At 46.0% G+C, this 17,808-nt stretch overlaps 1 protein-coding gene across 3 annotated transcripts in view; it reads left to right on the forward strand.

The window, feature by feature from the left end:
- CWH43 (cell wall biogenesis 43 C-terminal homolog) overlaps positions 1-17,808 on the forward strand; it is a 59,288-nt gene that overhangs the window by 2,774 nt on the left and 38,706 nt on the right. For all 3 annotated transcript variants that reach the window (XM_014517658.2, XM_025198329.1, XM_025198330.1), the window contains exons 3-4: positions 14,258-14,378; positions 14,570-14,724. In XM_014517658.2, coding sequence (XP_014373144.1) covers positions 14,258-14,378; positions 14,570-14,724 — 276 coding nt within the window. The remainder of the gene's footprint in view (positions 1-14,257; positions 14,379-14,569; positions 14,725-17,808) is intronic.

A 17,808-nucleotide genomic window follows, 5' to 3' on the forward strand; every position in this document is an offset into this window, starting at 1 on the left:
GGGGGGGTGCCCCCCTGGATCTGCTCAGGGTGGGGTGGGCAGGCTGCAACTGTGGACTGGAGCCGGGGCTGTGTTGGGCTCTTCTCAGCAGGCGGCTGGGCTCGGGGTGGGTAGTGGCGGTGCTGGGAGGGAGCTACCAAGAGGGCTGCAGCCACCTCAAATTTCACTGTAGCCCACCCTAACCCCTGTCTCAGTGCCGTCACCATCCACCCGGAGCAGCCCTGGCTCTTCCCAGCACACAGCTGGGTAGGCTGTGGCAGTGCTGGGAGGTGGGGTTTGTAAGGGACTATGGTGAAATTTGGAGTGGCTGCAGCCCCACCCCCCCATAGCCCCCTCCCAGCACCACCACTGCTTGCCCCAAGCCCAGACCCTGCCAAGACGAGCCTGGCACATCCCTGTCTCCAGCCTGCAGCTGCAGCCCACCCTCCTCACCCCACACAGATCCAGGGGGCACACGCCCCCCCCCCATACCCTCCCTGGGTGTGTGCAGGGGCAGGAGTCCCCCCACCTTTCCAGTGCTCCCCAGACAAGCTGTGACTCCGTCCCATGCCCCACCCCGCCCCACTCGGCTGGGCAGCATCTGCCCCAGCCCCATTCCCTCCCCCACCGCGGCACGCATTGATCTGCCCTCCCATGCCCCTTCCCTCCCCACTCCCCTTCCACCCCAACAGACTTACCAGCTGGACACAGCTGTATTGGAAATCGGATCAGTATTAGCCAATATGCCTCCTTAGAAATTGGCTATTGGTATCGGCCCTCAAAATCTTTATCGGTGCACCCCTACTAAATAGAAGTTCTCTGGGCCTCTGTTCACCTGCCTGTTCACCTGTGGCCATAGGTGACTGGTAGGGGGTGCATGTGCCCCCCCGATGGGGCCGGTTTCCCCCCTGACAGCCAACACTGATGCTGTCAGCAGGGCTGGTGCCCACCCTGACAGGGCTGCTGCAGTTGGCAGCTTCTGCAGGTGCCCCCCCAGATTTAGGAGGCACCAGTTGCTCATGCCTGTGACTGTGCTGCCCATTCTATTAATCTTCTTGGGATTCTTTAGACCAAAGAAGCAAAGTGGTGGGCTTCCCATCCAGCCAGCTTTAGCTATTCCCTGTTACTATTATTCCAAGTTGAGGGCCATAAGGATCTCATTTTTGTGTGTGCCTAGAGACCAAGGTTGCTTTATCTGGCCTTGCCAGTATGAAGGTGCTTTCAGTTATTGAGGATCTGAGCTGGGCCACATGTGGGCCACAGGCTAAGTTGGAGGTGCGTGACTTGGGAAAAGAAGAAGCATCACATCTATGTTTCAGACAACAATTAACATGTAGCTTTAGAACCTTGAAAAAGTTAGAGAAAACCTAAACATAACAAAAAGCCTTAAAATAAAAGCTAGCAAAAGTCAAAAAAAAAAGAAAGAAAAAGAAAAGCTAATCAAATGTCTCTGTGGTGATTTGAGGAACATGTCTAGGTATATCTTAAGATTTTGTTCTGTATATGGTTGCGAATGTCTGCTATTGATACCCAAGCTAGCCTTAAACAGGTTAACTTGAATTACTAGAAGTCTCTGAGCCACAGAATTCCTTGCAAGCCAAATTATTTTCCTGAGAAGCAAGGTAGCTTGTTTAAAGATAGTAGCAAGTGCAGGTGTCTTTACACTATGGTGAAGTCTGAGGTATAACCATAGCCTGTATTGTACTTCAAACTCTACTTTAATTGTAAAACTAGTCTTCCTAGTGTCTGTCTTTTTATCACCATTTTGGAGTAGAATTCCAAAGGCATATTGACAGAGAGTTAACAATATAAAATCATGATGCAAGGTTTGTTTGTTTGTTTTGTTTTTTTCTTCTGAAGCTTTGTGCTGCTGTCTACTGCTAAGGCTGAATTTTTAAACTGGATTATGCCGATGCTTCTGCCACTACTTGGAAAACTAATTTTTCTAGTTAAAGGATCTTGCTTTTCAATTCAGAGTCATACCAATCACCAAATTGGGCTCAGGAGGGATCTTTTCCCCCCAGGTCAGATTGGCAAGGCAGGGTGTTTTGGGTGTTTTTGGTTTTATGCTTAGTGGTTTTGTGTTAGGGTTTGAAGTGAAGATTTTGTGAAATCCTTGATTAAATGGCTTACTGCAAATAGCAGAATTCTTAACATTTTCTAATTGAAAATGTACTGAATAACTTTGAAAAGTAGTACCTTGGTTAGGGAGAGAGGATTAAAGGCAATATATAATAAAAAAGTGATAGAGACATCTCAGTCTTTAGGTTTCCTGAAGTGCTTGCTTCATGTGATCCACAACACTACATATCTGTATGCAGTAGTTAATATCAAGGGAGTCTCAAATAACTGTAGCTGCTCTGTATATCAGTCCTCTAGTTGATCCTTTGGATGGACTGCCTGGTTGTTGTCTCTGTTGCTGTCATTGGTGATTTAATTGTGCCATCGAAGCTTTTGGTGACCACATGTGCACCAAATGTATAGTGGCATTTCTTGGCAAACACATCCTGTAAGTCACTAGTTTTGCACTGTAATGACATTTCCATACCAAGAAAGCTGCCAAAGCCAAAATAATAGTGATAGAGGCAATTGCTGACTTTGGCTACAATTTCTCCATTATTGAACTTGCTCTAGAACAATTGATAAAGATGGGAAGCACTGAAATATCAGTTTGCCACACCTTAGCACCCACGTTGCACTGCTACACAATACAATTAATTATAACCATAGCTCTGTCACAGGTGAGACATTTGCTGTTGCCTACACGGAGATCAACTGGAGAAGCTGCAAAATTATGGTGGTTGCTGCCATACTAGCATCCATGCCTTTCAGGCATCCTCCAGCATTGTCTCTGGTGCTTGTATCATGTCTGTAATAGATTAGTAATAAGTTGATCATCATTAGGAGTTGGAAGCTGTCCTATGATAGGGGGACTTCTGTACAGGTTGGCTGATTGATTAAACCAAAGTGTGCTGCTGCTTGTCAGGTTTAGTGATCAGGCAGTATTGTTGGTGTATTCAAGGCTACAAAGCAAAAAGGTGTTCAGCTGAGTGGAACTGACATCTGCCTCTTTCAGACAAAGCTAATATTGAGCAATTGGCTGAATGCCTGTGGAAACAGGAGATCTTGCTGTATGTCAACCATTAACTTACGTACAGCTTTCCAGTCCATTATAAAGCTCTGCTGTCAGTAACACATTTTTCCTGTGGCTGCCAAGTCACCTTATCAGATTTCACAAGCTTTTTACATGCACTGAGTAAAAGACAAGCAGAAATAGTTAAAAAGCACTGAAAGGGGCTTATTAAATTCATAATCTTCTCACAAAGATAGAGAGACTACTACTCCTGAAGTTCCATGTGGCCAAATGCAAGGAATAATCAAATGCACAAATCAAATACACAAACATAAAATGGTGACACCTGGCTGGATGGCAGCAGTATGGAAAAGGAGTTGGGAGTCTTGGTGGACCACAGACTCAATATGAGTCTGTAGTGTGATGCAGCAACACAAAAGGCTGCATCAATAGAAGCATTAGCTGCAAGACAGGAGATGAAAGTGCCTCTCTGCTCAGTACTGGTTAGATCTCATCTGGAGACTGTGTGCAGTTCTGGGCTCCACATTTAAAAAAGTATGTGGAGAATATAGAGGTGGTCCAGAGGTGGAAAACAAAGAAGATAAAGAGCTTGAAAAGCATGTCATATGAGGAGAGGCTGAAGGAGCTAGGCATGCTCAGCTTGCGGAAAAGGCACTTAAGAGGGGACATGATAGCAATCTTCAAATACTTGAAAGACTGCCGTAAAAAAAGGAAAAGCACCTTTTCTCTCTTGCTTCAGAGAGATGCACATGAACCAATGGCTTGAAGTTGCAGCAGAGTAAGTTAGATTGGCTATCCAGAGAAACCTCTTCACTATTAGAATAGTGAGGCAGTGAAATAGACTGTATAGGGAAATTGTGAACTCTCCATCACTGGAGGTGTTCAAGAAGAGATTGGACAACAAGTGGTTGGGTATGATCTAGGGGTCTCTCTGCCTAGGTTCTACCATGGGTGTTTCCCATGCTTCTGATCTTTGCTGGTTGCTTCCATCCCCTGCTTTCTGCTACATGTGCCAGGGTGTTTTTAAGTTTTCCTCAGAGGCATTTGGTGTTGGCTACAGCTAAGGCTGGGGACTTTGATTCGGGTGTGCCAATGTTTCTGCTAGGACCAAAGCTGGAGGTTCCTGGCTAGAGAATCTTGGCTTTCTGCTCAGGGTCAGACTGATCACCATATGTGGGGTCAGGAAGGAATTTTACCCCATGGCCAGATTGGTATGGACTGTGCTGGTTTTTGCTTTCTTCTGTAGCGGGGGATATGGCCCTCTACCAAGGATCTCTCGAGCATCGATTTACAACATTTCATAGAAGTTGCCTATTAGCTGCTGTGGTTCCCCTGCTTTACCTGTGGCATGTTAGGGTGTTGTGCCTGGGTTGACAGTAGTCTTCCATAGAGTTTAGATTATGGTTTGTATGGGAAAGTTTGGATAGGGATGATCCTGTCTCAGGCAAGCGGTTGAACTATATGACCTCTGGAGGTCACTTCCAACCCTATTGCTCTATGATTCTATAATTCTATGATCTGGTCAGTAGTAGAATGACTAAGTCTAAAGACATATTGAATATCTTGGCTTTTGTCATGGAGGGCATTGCTGATCGAAGACTTCAACATGGAACCAATGACTTTTCCTGAGACAAACAACTGTAACATTTCTATAATTGCTACAGTTGGTTTCATTCTCTCATTGGATTTATCACCTTAATAACTTGGTACAAAACTGGACATTCCAAGTTTTTAAATACATTATGAAAAACATCCTATGTGTTCATGGTATTGGTTATTATACCAGTACAGCAGAGTGAAAAGAAAACTCCATTTTAATTCTGTTAATAAATAGAGACTTTCATATCAGTACGAATTCCCATTATATAAGAAAAATGCTTTTTAAAGATTATATTATGCAGACTGTGGAGCTCCGGTGAAGGGGGTGGTGTGGAGCCCCAGTGAAGGGTGTGGTGTGAAGCCCCAGTGAAGGGGGCAGAGTAGAGGAGCCCCAGTGAGGGGGCAGCCCCATGTGAGGGGAGTAGGCCAAGGTATGTATCCGGACGCCTAAGACTGTAGTTTGGGCCAGGGGCCAAGTAAAGGGGGCTCAGTCAGAGAGGGGCGAGTCCTGACCCCAGTAAGTCCTCCACCACTGGGAGGCTGAGTGTGGGTCGAAAGCAAGAGCTTTAGTAGAGCACAATGACCTGCTGTTCTAGAGAGGGAGTGAGAGTCCCCATGAGACCCTGGAGCACCAGTTGTGGTGTGAGCTAAGAACACCCCAGTGCAGGAGAAAAACCAGAAGCCTGGGAACCCAGTATGTTTGATTATATAGAGTTGCCCTGGAAGGGGCCAGGGCAAGCTTAGACCCGGTCAGGTAATTGGCTGGCCCCTACCCCGGTGAGGGTCACGGGAGAGACCCAATAGACAGTACGCCTGCCACCCAAGGTACGAACTAGGTAAAGCCTATGGCCTAAGGGGCCCGCTCCAAGAGGGAGCAAGGCAGTATAAGTTGTCAATGTGTGAAAGAGACCCTGTGAGAGAGGGTAGAGTGTGAGAGGCTCTAGTGAGAAGAGGGCGGTATGGATGTGAGTGTGTCTGAGACCTGACAACAAGGACCTAAGCTGGACCTAAGCTTGGTCCAGCTGTAGGCTGGGAGCACTGTGTTATCTGGATGCCATCTGTGAGGCTTGGGCTGTGGTGTAGGGGAGGAATGGAGCTGCAGATAGCGTCCCCTGGCTTCAGGGCAAGAATGGGCAGCCTCCCGCCTCAATTAATATCTTAATTAATTAACAACAAGGTGTGGCAGGTTAGTCAGGTGGGTGGTGTGCCCAAAGGCAAGTGGGTAAACTAGCACTGTGGCTAGTTGGGGAGCTCACTTTGCCACACAGATTTTGTCACACCAGATGGGATTGGGACCCATTTTTCCTATACTGCCTCAAGTGGTCTGGAAGAGCCTTTGCAGCTGTGGTATCAGGGGAGAAAAACAAGTTGAAGAGATTTTTGGCTACAGCCTGTTGGCCATGCTGATAATTAGAATTTTTTCCCCAGGATTTTTTTACATTGTGGTGTTTTATTTAGCAAATATAATTATTAGGGAGCTTGCTAATGAGCAATGAGGTCTTTGGGGTCCAGGTCAGAAGTGCCCTATTTTAAAAATTACTTTCTATTTTGTGGCTGTGTATAAAGGATGTGAAAGATTCTCTTGACCTGTTTGTGGGTTACACATTAAAAAAAAGATATGGTTGGAGCTCTGGTCAAGCTGCTTTGGAGATGAGCTGTGCTACTGAGTGGTGTTGATTGGAGATCTAATGCAGTGTTTAGGCACTGCAGAAAGTACACTGGACAGTGGGACTTCCTAAACAGAGCCAGCTTCTGCCACTATGGGGATATGATCCACCCTGTGTCCCCATCCAGGCTTGTTCTGAGGCTTGTAGTACTATTGGCAGCACTAGTAACATCTCTATCCCTTTTTATTCTTTATCCAGCTATCCCTATAGTGTCTCTTTGCAAGAGTTTGCCTTGAGAGAGATCACAGCCTGTCCTCTTCCCTTCTCCCCTAGGTGTCAACCTATGCTGGACCAGTTGTGATTTAGCCCTTACCTCTCTGACTTCTTGTGCATAACAGCAGCAATAAGGGATGAGATGGGAACAGTTTCTTCACCCTCTCTGTTCTTAGTACAGCCAGTGAGAACATTAGGTCCCTCTGGAGCCTCAGATAGCCTATGCCTGACTATTACCAAGGGTTCTGGGACACAGTTAAACCACCCTAAACTACCAAATGCCCCACCTTTAAAGCAGCAGAAGCAGCAGCTTTTCTTAAAGGCTTGGACACTTTCTATATCTAGCTGACCATTCTCACCTTCAAGTGGTCTAGCTACTTCATGCTGTCACTCTTCTTTCTGTCCCAGCATGCCATGTCTCCCACTCATATTCTCTTCCCCCGCAGCTTTGTGCCTGTTGGCTCCCTGCCTTTTCTTTCCTGCCTTCTCCTCCCCCATTCCATTCATCTACCAGGCCCAGATCTCCCATACCTTTCCTCTAAGTCTAGCTCAAAAATTCACAGCAAAACTATTTTTCAATGGAAAATTGACATTTTGATTAAATGTAATTGTTCTAGTTAGAGTGCCTGCTCCCTACATCAGTTTTTGGCTATTCATTTAAACAATTACAAAAACCTCAAAACTATGTTTGTTCATTTCATTCATTTGGGAAAAATATCTATTTTCTGAAGACCCCTTCCCCCATCTCCTCCCCTGCCAGGCACCCTTTCCAGTCATACTTATCTCCTGCTTCACTCCTGTATCCCTTCTCCTTATCAAAACTCAGGCATACTATTTGCTTGTTAAAATCAGTGCTGTATTGTCTCATTGTTGTGTGTACACCATACACATGCTGTGTGTGAGGATCCATATATTTATAGTGAGGGAACATCTAGCCACCAGATGAAGGTTCAGCTGTAGCATATGTAAATATACCCACACTCATTTAATTTGGCTGGCATGGGTAATGATGGAGAGGAAGGCACAGCAAGATGGATTTCAATGCAGACTAACAATCCAAATCTGTATCCAGCATTGCCATCTATGCTGAAGTCCATGCTACCACCATAATTTCTGTAGCCTCATCTCACATTGTACAGCTGGGGCATTGTTTGGGGAACTTATTTGATAACATGCTATTTTATTTTAATATTTTTATCTGTTTTATAATTTATTTTGTTTTTTATTGTATGCCATACTGAGCCAATTTGGGGGAGAAAAGCATACAAATCTAATTAACAAAAGGAAATGCCCTCTAATCCGTTCTAAATCTACTTTATTCCCAGTAACCAATCCCAACTATCATAGTAGCTTTGTTTTATTCCACTGGGGTCCACTGATCATGTGCTTCTCTATCTAGTATTTTGAACTGTGCTATCCTGTTTCTGTTGTTGATAAGCTACATTTTTATCAACTGGGGTAACTCAAAGAAGTAACTTTAGTATCACTACAATGTTGAAACTTTCCCACTGGCTGAATTGTTAGATGTAGCACTGCTGTAACATGCAAACTGTATCTTTTTGATCAGAACTTCTTTAACTTGGAGAGAGACCAACCTGCTTGCCAGACCCTTTTCCAGCTTGGAACATTTGGCATGTTCATCATTAGCTTGGATCAGTTTCACAAAAGGATTCTATACTATTTCACAGAACTAATATTTATGGTTGGTTCATTAAAACAGACTACACACCCCTCCCCCCTGCAATCCCCGCACTTGCCAGCAGTGAGGGTCCCCCATAAAATGGAACTGTCACCCTTCACCCTATCCTGCCAGTGTGCTTAAGTAATGCCTTTATTTAGAGATAAGGAAAGCAGGAGGAAGACAGCCTGTGAAACACGAATTTGACACCTTCTATTCTCATATCATGACTCAAGGGTGAAACTTGTTTCCAGTCTACCTACAAGAAAGCTAGCTCTCCCACTAGCGTGTAAATCAAGAGTAATGCTGTATTTGCAGTCTGAGGTATTTATAAAAAGGGGGCCAAATCACTATCATTACTAAGATCCAATAATTTTCCTTATGCAGTAACTACCTTCAGGTCATACAGCCTTTGTTCTCTTTTATTTATTACCTCAAGCTATATGTGTTTCTCTACTGCTAATTCTTTAGCCTTTCATTACCTGTTGCCAGTATATATCAGCTGCTTTTTTTAGGGACTCAGTGGGCATGTCTACACATTCATTGATGTGCTTTTGGTAATGCGCATTAAATTTAGTGCCTCCATTGTGAGGTACTAGAAAAAGGTGCATTAGCCTATTTTAATGCACATTAGCAAAAGAGCACTTTTCTGTGACACTTTAATGTGCATTAAAATAGGCTAATGCACATTGAAGTGCTAGTGAAGACATACCCACTGTATGCTAACATTCCCTTTAATCCATGTTGTTAATTTAATCCCTTTCTACATTTTACTAAATGATCTCTACCTCTTTCAGAAGTCCTTTAAGTCAGTTTCATTAGCAATTGATATTCTGAAGCCTTTTCTGCTGAAAACTGTTCCTTTAGATAGAGCTCCATGATATTACTGAATATGTAGTATGAATCAGACGTATTTTTTGCTCAAGTCCTAATATTGTATCACTGTCCCACAGCTTCCTTCCTTCCCCATTAATGTATTTTATTCTATGATTCTCTGGGAATAGGGTACAAGGATCAGTCTCATAAGATGCCACAGTCTATTTTGCAAATCAGGAGCAAGAGAAGGCTCAGCCTCAGGGAGCATGTCTACATGAGATGCTAAAAGAGTAGTAGACTAATTCTACTGTGCATTAGCACCTCATAGTGAAAGCTATACTAATACACAGTAGAATTAGTCTACTGCACATTAGCATCACCTGAAAGACATATGCTGGCACTACTGTGTAGTAGGGCTGTGTGAAATGGCTGTTTCATTTCTGTTTCAGATTCGGCCATTTCGGAGGGACAGTGATTAATTTTGGTGTTTCAGATCACTGTTCTGTTTCGATTTGGCTGAATCTGTTTCAGAGTTTCCATGCTGTTTTGGTGCTGATTCAGAGATTTGGATCAGCTGGGGAGAGGCAAGCACAGCTGGGGGGCTGCAGGTTCTCCTGTGGCTCTTCTGGCTATGCCCGCCTCTCCGGGCCCCCCTGGCCCGGCCCCTGCCTGTCCCCAGGCAGGGGAAGCTACAGAAGAAGCCTCCATGGCTGCCCCACCTGGCCCCAGCCTCCTGGTGCCCTGCTGAGCCATGTTGTGCCCACATCATGGGGCAGCTGCCGCGTGGGTGCTAGGTGAAGGGGTGATCCCCACTGCTCCCCAATGTCCTGTGCTGCATGGGGGCCTAGGCCCTGATTGTTGCTGCTACAGTCTATGAGTACAGGGCTATTTTTTTTGCTTTTTTTTTAAGTGCCAGGAGGCTGGTGCTGGGCTAGGGATGGGGATGGGCAGGGCAGCCATGGGGGCTTCTCCTGCTGCTCCTCTGGCCTACCCTCTGCCCCACTGGGGGGAGCTGTGGGAGAAGCCCCTATGGCTGCCATGCCCGGCCCCATCCCCTGCCTGGCCACAGCCTCCCGGCACTTTAAAAGAAGGACTGAGGGGCTGTGCCAGACTATTCCCGGGTGTGCCTCTGAAACACTGTGAAACATCCAAAACATTTCTGAAACATTTTGGATCCTTCCATTTTGTTTTGGATTCAGTGTTTCGAGTGCTGAAACGGGCTGAAACACCTCCAAAATGAAACGGCTGCCGAAGTTTTGCACAGCCCTACTGTGCAGTAGCACCAATTATGCTGCATTAAGTTAGTACCCTTTATTACAGATACTAAACTTAATGTACCATAATTATGGCACATTAGTGCACATATGGATGTGTCCAGTGACAGCCTGTTGCAGTTCATGAACAGAGATTCTTTCCAATGAACCCAAGGCCTTGCTCCCTGAAGACTTGCTGTCCCTTTTGAGCACCTCCCTAATTTGGACCCTTCTGAAGCACTGGTCCTCTTATTCTGCACTTCAGCAAGTCCTTTCCTGGCCTTCTCTTACTTCCCATACACTCTCTATAGCTTTCTGTTAGCATACACATCTTCTGAATCCCGAGATCCTTTTCCACTGTTGCTCCTTTAGTTTTTCATTGACTTGAGCTAATTGATGAACCTTCATTTGAAGCCTTCTGCCCAGAGCATTAAATGCCACAAAAATGCACCTTATTGTTCAGCCTTTTAGGACACAGGCCAGCATCTTCTGACAGGTTGCTTTTCAAACACTGTGCAAACAAAACCCCAGGAGTCTGTGCCTTTTGCTGCTCCCCCAATCATGGGATAATCAATGTAATTTCTAACAGACACTTCATAGAATCATAGAAGTAGGGTCGGAAGGGACCTTGCAGATCTTCAGGTCCGACCCCTTGCCTGGGCAGGAAGAAAACTGGGCTCAAATGACCCCAGCCAGGTAGGCATCAAGCCGCTTCTTGAAGATGCCCAGGGTAGGAGCCAGCACCACTTCCCTTGTAAGTTAGTTCCAGATCCTAGCCGCCCTAACTGTGAAGTAGTTCTTACGGATGTCTAATCTAAACCTACTCTCCAACAACTTGTGGCCGTTATTCCTTGTTATCTCGGGGGGCGCTAGGGGAAACAAGGTCTCCCCCCAAACCCTTCTGGTCCCCCCTAGTGAGTTTATAAGGAATTTATCCCCCTGGTCACCAGGTCCCCCCTCAGCCTTCTCTTGTGAAGGCTGAACAGGTTCAGGTCCCGTAACCTCTCATTGTAGGGTCTGCCCTGCAGTCCACCGGATCATGTGGGTGGCCCTCCTTTTGACCCTCTCAATGTTGTCCACATCCCTCTTGAAGTGGGGGGCCCAGAACTGGACACAGTACTCCAGCTGCGACCTGACCAGTGTCGCATAGAGGGGGAGGATCACCTCCTTGGACCTACTTGAGATGCACCTGTGGATGCACGATAAGGTCCGGTTAGCCCTGCCGACCGTGACCTTGCATTGTTGGCCCATGTTCATCTTGGAGTCAATAACGACTCCAAGATCCCTTTCTGCCTCCGTGCTCTCAGGAAGGGAGTTTCCCATCTTATAAGTGTGCTGCTGGTTACTACTGCCCAAGTGCAGCACGCTGCACTTGTCACTATTGAAGCGCATACTGTTTTTGTTAGCCCACCCCTGCAACCTATCCAGGTTTTTCTGCAGTCTCTCCCTCCCTGCTGAAGTGCCCACCTCTCCCCATATTTTGGTATCGTCAGCAAATTTGAACAGGTTGCTTTTCACCCCGTTGTCCAAGGTCTGTCCTAGGGCTGCTTCAGGCATTATCTGTCATCTTTTTGGGAATAATGCTTTCAGCCTTTTTCAGATGCTCAAATTCGGCATGGTGACTAAATATCCAATCTTGTAACTGCTCCGTAATAGGGATAATTCTGAAGGTGGTGTGAATGCTTCCTTATATAGTTGTATATAGTTGTATATACATAGTTCCTCCCTGAATTTTCTCCTGCCCAGCAATCCAGAGGAACCATCTGGCTCATAGATAGGGGCTGGGACTGCTTTTCATCCCCTAGCATCTGCTGATTCCTTTATTTTCTCATTCTACTTCTTAATGCATTCTCCAGTAACCACTACATCATACATTATAACTGCACTTACCAGTTTCATCATGGGTTCAGCAAAAGATATCAATAGAGATAAGCAGAATTAAACATGCAAAAAGAGAGAGCACAGGAAGTACAGAGATGCAGGCCAAAGTCCAGGCCAATTTGCTGTCATGCTGATATATGGCCATATCCAACCTCTATTAGATCTTCTGGGCAGGTTGCCAAAAATGATAGTCTTTAGGCCTAAGACAGAAGTTACACATAAACTGATTTACGGAATCAGAAACTGGTTTAAACCTGTAACAGAACAAAAGTTCAGTGTACATAAACCAGTTTCAAAATGGCCAAAACTGGTTTAAGATAAACCTGGTTGAATGTAGTAAGTATCAAACTTAACTGATTGAGGTCAAACTAGGAGTTCCAAATTATGGAACTTCTGTCCCAGACCCCTTCCTGGTTTAAGTTAAATCAGAACCCCCCCATAAATGCAGAGGGCATTATGCAAGATTGACCCTTAGTGACCTAAGGAAGTTTGCCAGATCTGAAAGATTACATTAGCTCCTTTAGGTGTTGTCAACACTAGCTAAACTGTGTTTCAGGGTTGGGGTAGATAAAATATTTTAAGGTGAAGTGGGGGTTGGACTTAACACATGTCAGCTGAATTGCTGCAACTGCTTCCTGTGTCTACTTTTTCAGTGGCAAGTAGAAGTTTACCCTCAAATGAAACAGCTATTAAATTACCACGGTTTAGCTTTCACTGGGATACAGCAGACATAAGTACAGCAGCCACCTCATGGTAATGTGGCTCTGAAGTACGTGCGGTAAATTCACCTGTTTTAACTTGGTGAGCTAATTAAGCCTCCCAAACCATGTTCTCCACAGCAAATAGGGACACCCTGCTCTATTGAACAGGTTTTGCAGGGGAGAAGAGGTTTTACTGCATGTGGTGGAAGGTTCTTGCAAGGAGCATAAGGGAGATCTGGAAAGTATATTTCTTGCTGGAGGATAACTGAGGTGGACTGGAAGGAAGTAAACCTGGAATGAAAATGATGCCAAGGGACTCCTGAAGAAGAAAAAGGATAGGCTCTGTTTGTTGGACAGGAGAGCAGTGAGCTGGTCCCAGATAAAGTAAGCCAGTTGATCAGAGATCATTCATTTCTGTACCATAGGAAAGCAGTCAGAAGAAGCTTGTTGATCCTGGAGGGATGTTAGAAGGGCAGGGAGACATTAGGGTGACTACTTCCATGAGAAAGGACAGGAGCAGACTGATTACAGGTTAGGTGATTCCAGGGTGACATACCTAGGAAGGGAGCTGCAAGAAGAGGCAGGAACAAGCCAACCTGTAAGAATGAATATGCTAGGTACAGCAAACCTTGTTGCTGAAATGAAATGGGCTGTCAAGAATGTTCAGTATGACTAAGTCTGAGTCTTGGGACAAAAATCAGAATTTCATGGCAGCTTTGGGGACTGCTAATGGAGTGAAACCTTGTATGTTCCAGAGAGATCCATTTTGGATACAGCTTTTTCAGATTTTACTACTTTCAGATTTTATTAGCTTGAAATAGTTTGTATAATAGGGACTTAAGGAGCAGCAGCTTGAACAGTTAAATACTAAGTCATATTGACAGAACAGCATGGTAAAACTACAGCAAGGAAAATTTGCTGTTAATTTAAAGGTGAATGGAAGGAACACCTTAGGTCATGGAGTCCAGTTCCTTGCTATTTGAAGCAAACACTTTATGTAATCTCTTTAATAAACTGATCAGGCTGTCCCTCATAAGTAGCTAGTTTTTTGTCACCACTGCTCCTATTGATAATCACCTGTTTTATTTTGTGCACTGAAGTTTCATACAAAGCTATCTTTGATATTTACAGAATAGCTATGGCTGGAGGCACTTGGTAGTAATTTTGCATTTGATTATCTCCTGGATTGTAATAATAGGGGCAATTTGGAGGTGCCCTTAAAGCAATTAACAATAAAAGAAAAGTTAACTATGACATTAGCATGGAACAAGGCATAAATCCTAGGTGAATTTGAACAAGTGCACAGAAAATAATTATTTCTTGGTCTGTTTTCCAAATGTAGCCCTTTTAAAGTAAGTTTCTGCATCTGTCTGCAGGAAGCATAGTTTCATATCAAGCTCCGAATGCTGTACTTCGACTATTGATCTTGGCTGCAGGTGTTTCCTCATCACTGGTGGTTCAAACAGTAACATGGTGGTCAGGAGACAGTTTACAAAGGTATTGTTTATAGTTATAAATATCAATATGCTTATAGATGGCTCATGAGCACAACTCAAATTAATGAACTGAACAATAATTGCAAAATAATTTTAATTTAATATAGTATTTGTACAATAATTAAATCCCAGTTTGCATATACCATTTTTTAAAGCGTACCATATACTCAAGAATTGATTCTGCATTTACAGATACAGCAGGATATGGGGATTCATCCTAGGAAAGATTCTTCTTCTTGTACTACGAATCTGGTATACTTCGCTAAACCCAGTCTGGAGCTCACAAACCGCCAACATGGTCATATTGATCATAGGTTTCATAGCAGCAGCTGACCGAATTTTTACAGGTAAATGTTATAGTAAAAAAATTCTTATAAAAATAATTATAAAAATATTTAAATCTCAGTGCTGAAGATAGGTACATATCATTGTTTCATGTAAAATCAGGTATTGAGTCTTTGTGCATGAATACACTTGCATTCTTTAGAAGATGCACAATATTTTCTCCCACGCATTGGCTATCAGGATTAACTGCTTAATAATGAAGGGTTTTCTTCCTTTATGAGCGCTGGCCATTGCTTTGGAAACCTGGCTGCAGGCTCCTACCCATTCCCTTTCCCTCTGGAACCAACAGTGAGCTTCTGTTTGGTATGGGGTAATGTTGTAACTCGGAACACTTTGCAAAAATTGTTCTGAGTTAGAGCTGGAAGCTGCACTTCTCTGTGCACCTCTCAGGTCAGCCATTATTCAGTCTCTTCTCTGGTATTTCTTTTGAAGCTGAGCCATTAAAAGGCTATAATAGATACTTCAACTGTCTTAGGAAAAAGCCTTTTGTCCGAGGATCCTACAGACCTATAGGTTCACTGTTCCACTTCAAGTCCCTCTGAAGTACGTGGGATAAAATATGCTAATGCTTTTTCATAGGGCAGAGCTATGTGCATCTGTAAGATTGACTTTTATTGTAAATGTTTAGGATTGTGAATCCAAAAAAGATGACAAAGCTGGTAGGGAAATACATAGTGTCTGAGCAAGGGACTAACAATAGAAGTATGGGGGTGAGGAGGGGAACGCAACTAGGTTACAGGAGATACCATGTTAGCCAACTAAGCCCGGGGGTGGGGGGAAGGGGAAAGGGGAGGGAGGGAGTTTGCGATGCTGAGAGAGAAAGAAGATAGATACATACAAACCCGTTATAATGGTCCTCAATGGTAGAAGAAGTGGTTTGAAGAAAAAGTGTCTCAGTCCATATAGAGTCTCATTGCAGGGGTCCTCTTCAGGTGGAGCAGGGTCGTTCAGTATTGAAGAATCCTCTCGAAGTGAAGGTCCATCTGGTGCAGAGCGGGGGTTCAGGCGGTCCCCCCTGGGTCTGGTCCGGTGGTGGTTCATTTGGTGGGGTCAGAGTACTGGCGGTGGCCCGTGATGTGTTCCACGTAGATGTCGTGGGACCAATGGATGGTGTCAGACACCATGAAGCAGTGCATCAGCTTAGCGTAGCGGCAGGAGACATGGCAGGCACGCAGGACACTCGTTGCTGGGGTTCCAGGCTCCGAGCGTTCCCATGATGAGCGTGTTGACTGTCACGTCGTAGCCACGGCCCCTCAGGACGTCAGCCAGCAGAGCGTACTTCTCCCGCTTGCGAGCTCGGGCATCGGTGAAGGCTTGGCACCAATTCTTGAAGGGGATGGTTACATCCACGATCACAACCTTCTTGGCCTTCTCATTAGTGATGACGATGTCGGGATGCATCTGGCTCTCGCAGCCCGGGATGGTGCGGTTCATGGAGATCTCCCCCGCTGCAGCCGGGATGGCCCTCACCAGGTGGTCCTGGACAGCGTTGTGGCAGAGCTGTCAGGCTCTGGTGTGCGGCTTGCAGCTGCACAGCATATGGGGGAGGGTATCTGCCGCGTAGCCGCACTGTCGGCACCTCTTGTCCCGGCGGCCAAAGCTGACGGCCCCGTTCAGAGGCAGGCAGTTGAGGCGGGCGTGGTGGAAGAAGCGGCAGTCCACGAAGTGCATGAAGCTCCCTCTGGACATGAAGTGGTTGCTGGAGTCCCACTTCGAGGTCACGTTGAAGACCTTGTCCTGGTTGGGTTTGGCCCTCAGGTCAAGCTGGCTAGGCTACATGCTCTTTCTGGCCACCTATGGGCAGAAGAGCAGTAGTGCAGCTTGGAAGGGTGTTGTGTAAATCAGTGTTTCTCAACCTGTGGGTCATGACCCATAAGTGGCTCTCAAGACTATCTGAAAAGGTCCCAAACAGGCACAGAAAAATGTGGGAAAATGCAGGCTTCCCCTTGCAAGCTGGCAGCCTTCCAGTCTGCAAGGAGCTGCTTTTGGTGATTGGAGGCACGGGGTGCCATGTGTGTCTGTGCGCACACACGCACATGGCTGGCATGCAGCCAGGCAGGGTGGTTGGAGCAGCCCTGGCAGATGGATGCAGTTAAGTCTATGGGGATGCAGGGCCAGGGCTTGGGGGCTGTCAGGGGGACTGTGGAAGGAGGGGGTGTGTGTGTAGCAGTGGTGTGTAGAGGGGATGGGTATGTGAGTTGGTTGGGTGCCTGCTGGTACTGGAGGAAGGTGGCCAGGCATTGGGGCTGTGGCAGGGTTGGGGAAGAGGCACCTGTCCCTCCAGTGGGGGAAGGGTGTGGTGGGGGGCCTTTCAGGGGCAGCGGGGAGCTGCATAGCCAGGCTGGTGGCACCAGGGTCGGTTCCTGTGCTCACAGGAATGGGGTGGCTAAGAGACTCTGCTTGGCTGGGAGGCCATGGCCAGGCCATCTGGCATGGCACAGGAGCCCCAACCCAGGGTGGGGGTACCACAGGCCTCCCCTCCTTCTCCCTCTAGCCCACACTGGGGCTGGATTCACTATGCCACTGCCCACATGAGTTGTAGTCACTGCAGCCACCAGGCAGGACTGGGTCAGCTGGGGACCACTTCTGGCAGGGCTGGGGGGGAAGGGAACTGCAGGTCAAGCATGAGGGGCACCACCATGAGGGGGGCAGGGGACTGTGGATCAGACGTGAGGGGTACCAGCAAGGCTGCGGGGAGGGGGATCTGTGGCTTGGGAGTGAGGGACACCAGCATGGCCTGGTGGGCAGGGGAATGAGTCAGCAGTGAGGAGCATTGGTGGGACCAGCGAGCTGTGGGTCAGGAGTGAGGGGCACCAGCAGTGCCAGGGTGCTGTGGCTTGGCCATAAGGGGCACTGGCAGGGCAACTCAGGAATGAAGGGCACTGGCAAATTGATTTGTGCAAATTGCACAATGATGAATGTCACTTGGAGGGCCACATGACGATATTGCTGTTAATGTTTACCTGTTAATGTTGATTTCTATCTTTAAAATTAAGACTGTTGAGCTGCTTTAACTTGTAGACTGTAATAAATATTTTGGGGCCAAAATACTTGTGTGTTTTCTACTTAAACTATTTACTGGATTG

This window comes from Alligator sinensis, unplaced genomic scaffold (genome assembly GCF_000455745.1).
Source record: "Alligator sinensis unplaced genomic scaffold, ASM45574v1 scaffold134_1, whole genome shotgun sequence".
NCBI classification, from domain to species: Eukaryota; Metazoa; Chordata; order Crocodylia; family Alligatoridae; genus Alligator; species Alligator sinensis.